The following is a 6,231-nucleotide window of genomic DNA, read 5'->3' on the forward strand; positions in this document are numbered from 1 at the left end:
ATCAAATCAATGTTTCATAAGAACAAATGAGTTACAGTTCCTGAATTCTATAAAACTTCCATATACGAGCTCTGCCATTTTTTATTGGCCATGTCATTAACTAAAGTATTTAAACTTAGCACTTCAAACATTTGCCTCACCACACATTCTGCAGTATCTTCTTCACCATCACACATTCCAGCTACTTCTGATATTTGAGAGTTCAGATCCAGTCCCAGATTACTAAAGTTTTTTTGGTTTAACTTAGCAACATTCCCACAGCCATTTTATTTACCCCTCCCTTCATCTGTCCTTTCCAGGGCTAAACTCTGCATCCTTAATGAATATCACACTCAGGCATGTGTTTGTACTGAAAGAAAGACACACACAAGCTAGTCTCTGTTACAATGTTTATTTTTCCAATACTCTTTCAGTTAGACCTGATACTTTTATGTACATAAAGTGAATGTTTCTATGAACATCCAGATTGTTGTTAGTTGTTTCATATTTGTAGAAACATTAAAAAAATAAAGATTTCTTTACTAAAATAAAAGTTTGTGAATATAAGCATACATACATGCACACACACACACGCACACCATAAGTTAAATCTATTTCTAGTTATCAACTGACTTGAAATTTAAAATTTATCGTGATACAACTTCAAAATGCTTTGCTTCCAACGACTTCAAATGATTGAACTTCAGCTTACACAACCACTCCGACTGGGTACTCACCTACTTAGTAGGTTCTCTGACGTTTGTTAGATTCCTCTGTGGGGGAGTCTGCCAACCTTACTTTAAGTCTGACACCATTCACAATCTTGCCATGTAACGCAGTTATGGCCTCACTGGCACTTGCTCTGTCTGCAAATTTTGCATAGGCCACATTTTTTCCAGCCACAAGATAAACTTTTATTAAATTTCCAAAACGACTGAAAAAGAAAAAAGAAAAAAAAGAGTTCATGCGTTTTGCTGCAGCACTGACACCTATCATCTAATCTCAACTCTATGGAATTTGATAGCTGCAAATTCTATATTCTCACACAAATGCTATACTATCTTCTGTTACCCTCCTTGAAAAGTCCTAGATTTCATTCCCTTCTCTAGAATTCTGCACAAGAATGGAAATAAGCCCAGGAGTCTGTAGGCAAAGTCTTCCATGGAATATTACAATAGAACTACAAGCATTACGTATTCTTTTAGGATCACTAAGGCTCATCTATGAAATAGGCACACAGTAAATATTAAACAAACGAAGAAAACCTCACCCACCCCAAATAAAAACCAACAGACAATTGCAAATGCATCTGAGACAATTCACTCACTTCTCATTTAAATGAACTTGTTCAGCTGTGATTCATCTTTGAAAAGGTCTTGCTGAAATGACTCACAAAGCAAAAGCTGAAGTTTCACAGAAAAACTAAATCCTCAGGAGATTCCTAGACAGTTCCTTAGCAAGTTTGAAGTGAAAGTCTACTTCATACTGAAGTTATATAAGTATCAAGACCAGAAAGTCCAGTACATTAAAAAGGTACATCTTTAGAACTCTAACAGTAGTGCATATCATTTCTTTTTCCATCCTTGGACTTAGAAAATACTTCGGGTTTCCAGATAATTGCTGCAAATGCCAGCTATCAGAAAAGATAAATGTACGTTTCAACAGCATAGTAAAAATAAGCAATCACACCACTGGTGAACAGCTGAACTGTGGATTTGACTTAAAGATGTCAAGAATTGTCAATTAAGACTTCGTTTCTCATATGAGAGTAGTGTGAAATGACTGCTGAAACAGCATAAATAAAATGCAAACCATCAAAACCTACCTGGAAGATATCTCCCTAAACTTACCCTCCTTAAATTACTGTGGAAATTTACCAGAATACTTTAATTCCTCATGGTAATCTTGTACAAGAAAATGACAAATTAATTAAGCTACAAGAACAGGAAATACTATGTTCTTGGTTAAATAATTTTTATGAGACCAGAAATTTCACTTCTGGTTACATTTATTATAAACCTACTGCACTGGTATTCCATTAGATGCTTGTTTCAAAAGCAGCCATTATTTACTGATCCTTTCTTATTTTTTTCTTGAAATAGTTCTCCTGATGGCAACTTTTTTTTGTTTTGTTTTTTATTTTCAACATTTAAGTACTCCACTGTTAGGAAAAACACTTATCTGTACATGAAACCTTACCAGAAAACATCCTCCAGTATAGTCACAGGTAAAGGATGAGGATGGAAAAGTATGAAAAGCCTTTCCTTCACAGAAGTGTCAGGTGGAACTTTTTTTTTGGGTGGTGGAAGCAAAGCATCAGTTTGGGGCTGAAGTAATGGTGAGCCAGAGGTTCCTCCAAATGCCTGCTGAAACAGGAGAAAAAAAATAATAAATCAACTACAAATCGATTCTAGGAGAAAAAACAGCATCACTTCATCTTGTTCAGAATTTTTGTTCTTACTACAGGACACAGATAAGCTCTAACAGAGAATCTGAATCTTAGTTCATTTGTTTACTTTATTTACTTCATTAAATTGAATAACAAAGAAATAAGGTCAGACATTTAAGGGGAATTAAAAAAACAACCCACACACAAATCAACCAGAGGTATTTCTTAAATATGTAGCATCTAAAGGTATTACAGAAGGAAGCAGTGCTCTTTACTGACACATCCAGAGTTTCTTAATTCAAAGAAAATGACTATTAACAGCATCCATCATATTGACTTACAGGAGGTGTCCTATACTGCTGAACAATTGCGTTATTATTTCGCAACACTGAGGTCATGTGTGCTGTTACCAGCTGTGTTGCCATTTTTCTGATGAGGCTGCAAGAAGTGACAATAAATTGTTTTAAAGCAAGAACTGTGTTAGTTAACTTCAGCAAGAGGAAAATAAAGATCTTACTAGATGCACATGAAGATATAAAAAAAAAAATCATCTGCAAACTCAAGTACATAATTAAAAAAAGAGGCTCGCATAACACTCTAAACTCAATCTGAAAGCATACATTCTACCAGGAACCCACTGAAAAAACTCAATTCTACATAGAGACAAGAAACTCCCTTGCTTTTTCCAAAACTATAACAAAAAAGAAATATTAACTCTACAGAACCCTTAACTTCATATGAAAGGTGCCAACGTAGCAGAAGAGACAGAAGTTTCTTTTGTTTTTTAAAAGAAAGAAAAGCACAGGGATTCAAATCAGAAGACAGAACATTAGCAAAGGAAGTTCATTTCTAGCTCTCATTCTCCAGTACTCTTTCCTTTGTTCTGATGGGGGATAAGAAAAGCAATTGCACGTTTACACAGATTCACAGCCTATGTTTTAAGGCCATGAAATCATAGAAGAGTACTGAAGAGGAAAAGACGACATTTGCTAGAAGGATACTAGCATTGAACGTTTTAAAGGTTACATCAGGTATAACACTTCTGAAGTGAATTTTCCCATCATGGCTCTGCACAGCACTGTTTTTTTTAGTATCCCAGAACAGCTTTGATGTCTCAAATAGCTCGATTTCCTTCCTGAAGGAATCTGAAGTATTCACTACAGGAAGACATGTAGGTTACTTCCAACTTCTACCAGCATTCAGATATTTAGGTTTGAAATAAAACCTGGCAATCCTTCTACAAGTGCAAGAATCAGATCCTGAGATTTATTCTGCCTGTGTGTTTCACAAGGCCGCTGTCTGCAGCACTGCAAACACTGCTAACAGATCAAGTAAGCAATAACTGCTTTAAATACAAAGCCTCAAAAATACAGAGACACCCTACTTATTACAGGAATCTTTAAGGATTCTTGCCACGTTTCCTAACATGTCTTAAGAATATATATTTTAATCTTTCTTCAAATTAATCCCTCTTAATTCAAGATATTCAAATTCACAAAAAAAAAAAACCAAAAAACAACACCAAGTGTGAAACTAATTTAGTAACACCACTGTTATCTTTTATTAATAATGATTTTATTATTATTATTTATTTATTAAATAATAAAATATAATAGTTTTGCTCTCGAGAATACAACTTACCAGTTTTCCTAAGTATCAGTACTTACTCTGAACTATCATTCCCATCTTCTAGAAAAATGACAGTTAATCTGTTTCCAGGAGGATACTCAAACCCATGTAGCTTATACTTGGCATATATAGCTGATGCAGCTGTACTGTACTGAATCACAGCATACCCTACAAATACAACACACACGGTTCCAGTGCTTTACAAACAAATCTTAAGAACAAGATGTTCTCATGTAAAGAAGTAGGATCAAACTACAAGTTAGTCATGGATGCTACAAAATTCCTAAGTCTCTTTACCACACAGTACATTTCTTACTAGCAACATTAATATTATTTGTGAAATAAGCTTCCATGAAATTAACTAGTGACAAATCAGCTATGTTTATATTAATTTCAAAAGCTAGAAAAACAGCAACATAAGACATGTCTTCTTGCCTAACTCTTCGAATGATACTCTTAAAATACAATTATTCCAACAGCAGCACTGTAAAGTTACATTGTAACTGAATCATTTCTATTTCACACTGTGCAGGGCTCCTTTGTGGTTGTTTTTTTTTTTCTATCTATAGCAAAAGAAGAACACTGAAACCAAAACAATCCTTCCCATACAAAAGAAGTTCTGTTTTGGAATGATTTCATCTCATTTACTCATATCAGCTTTTTACACACCACACACCCCCACGCACCAAACTACTTCATGATGAGAACTCAAATGATCTAGTTTTAATGTCCTATAAACAGATGTCTAATCTACAGGTTTTTTTCTTTCCATTACGTCCAGAACTATTAACTTCACTTGACCAAAATAATGATTCTCAGGGATTCGATTATGTTCCTACTTGAGATTCTATTAGCCTTAAATATAATTACTTTATTGGGGTTTTTTTTGTGAACAAGGGTTCAATCAAAACTGAATTTTTAGTCTTAGGCAATGGTAGTACGAACCACTGACGCAAGAAAAAGCCAATTGTTTCTTGTAACTACTGTATTTTGCAGTACAAATGAATTGAGGCACAGCTAAAAAAAAAATGTGCTCTTTATAGAAGAAAGAAGATTTTTGTAATTTTACTTACCATTATTAGTATGAGGATCTCGCTGAACATCACAATACTCCAGTCCTGGGACTAGATCAAAGAGGGCAAACAGCTGTTCTTGGATAAAAGGAAGCCGTGATACCACTGACAGACGTTTGGAGACTGACTCCTGAATTCTGGTCTCATTTTTTTCAAAACTACAAAACTCTGGCTGAGCACCTCAAGAATCAACACAAAAATAAACAATCAAGTCCATTATAATAAGCATGCCTTCAATTCATATGTAGTTTTCACTCAAATTTCAGAAGCAATCTAAGTGAATTAGACACCAAAAGTCATACGCATTTTTCATGAATGCAGGTCTTGAAATAAATCAGGCAACTAGACCAAAGCATGCCATAAGAGCATGGAATTGAAACGTCCACTTCATTTCTAACTCAAACATCCAATTTACCAGCTGTAAAACTAGGCTTCCTTTAGACTGCCTTCTTTCAAACTGCCCTCAGATTGTGATTACAAATAACTTTCAGTATAAAAAACAGTGACTTACAAAATGGAAATACATTTCCTCTTGGTTCTTGCCTTGCATTATTGCTATAATATTCATGTTCAAAAGATTCAGGTGACTTATTTTTCGGTTCAGCCAAAATGGCTCGGTAGCCTGAAAGAAACCATCACAAATATTGCAACATCTCAGCATACTTAAAATATTTCTGAATGTATCTGCATTCTCTAAATATCTCATTCAACAACACTTTACTCAGAAAAAACACCAAGCGCTGTCATTTAACATGTAACTCTTGCAAGTTGGCATAATCAATGATGTGGAAGTTAACTTGTGAAAGCGTCATATGTGAAACATGTTAAGTGCAAGTGAGCCTACTTACTCTGTGGGTGACCATGCATCAGTACCTAAAATGACTGGGGCATGTCCTTGTGAATAACCTAATTGATATTCAAAGCCATCTGGATGTGCTTCCAGACAAGGCAAACTCCAGAAGTCTCCTCCAACCTCAACCATTCTGTGATACTTGGCAGGACTTGGAGGCGCTCCAGAAGCAATCAGATGATGTTTCACAGAACTGTAATAACAGCTGCTCATAGATGTTTTGTGTTGATCTACATTCTGTTTATCAATAGTTTAGGTATTAAGTAGGTATTAACTCTTAGGCTATCAAATCCATTTCATTTCAAACTCAA

At 35.0% G+C, this 6,231-nt stretch overlaps 1 protein-coding gene across 1 annotated transcript in view; it reads right to left on the bottom strand.

The window, feature by feature from the left end:
• RBM45 (RNA binding motif protein 45) overlaps window positions 1–6,231 on the bottom strand; it is a gene marked incomplete at its 5' end in the record, with an annotated part of 14,560 nt that overhangs the window by 5,664 nt on the left and 2,665 nt on the right. The window contains 6 exons of the mRNA XM_010713563.3: window positions 717–913; window positions 2,179–2,345; window positions 2,710–2,806; window positions 4,036–4,165; window positions 5,071–5,250; window positions 5,582–5,692. Coding sequence (XP_010711865.2) covers window positions 721–913; window positions 2,179–2,345; window positions 2,710–2,806; window positions 4,036–4,165; window positions 5,071–5,250; window positions 5,582–5,692 — 878 coding nt within the window. The remainder of the gene's footprint in view (window positions 1–716; window positions 914–2,178; window positions 2,346–2,709; window positions 2,807–4,035; window positions 4,166–5,070; window positions 5,251–5,581; window positions 5,693–6,231) is intronic.

This window comes from Meleagris gallopavo, chromosome 7 (genome assembly GCF_000146605.3).
Source record: "Meleagris gallopavo isolate NT-WF06-2002-E0010 breed Aviagen turkey brand Nicholas breeding stock chromosome 7, Turkey_5.1, whole genome shotgun sequence".
NCBI lineage: Eukaryota > Metazoa > Chordata > Aves > Galliformes > Phasianidae > Meleagris > Meleagris gallopavo.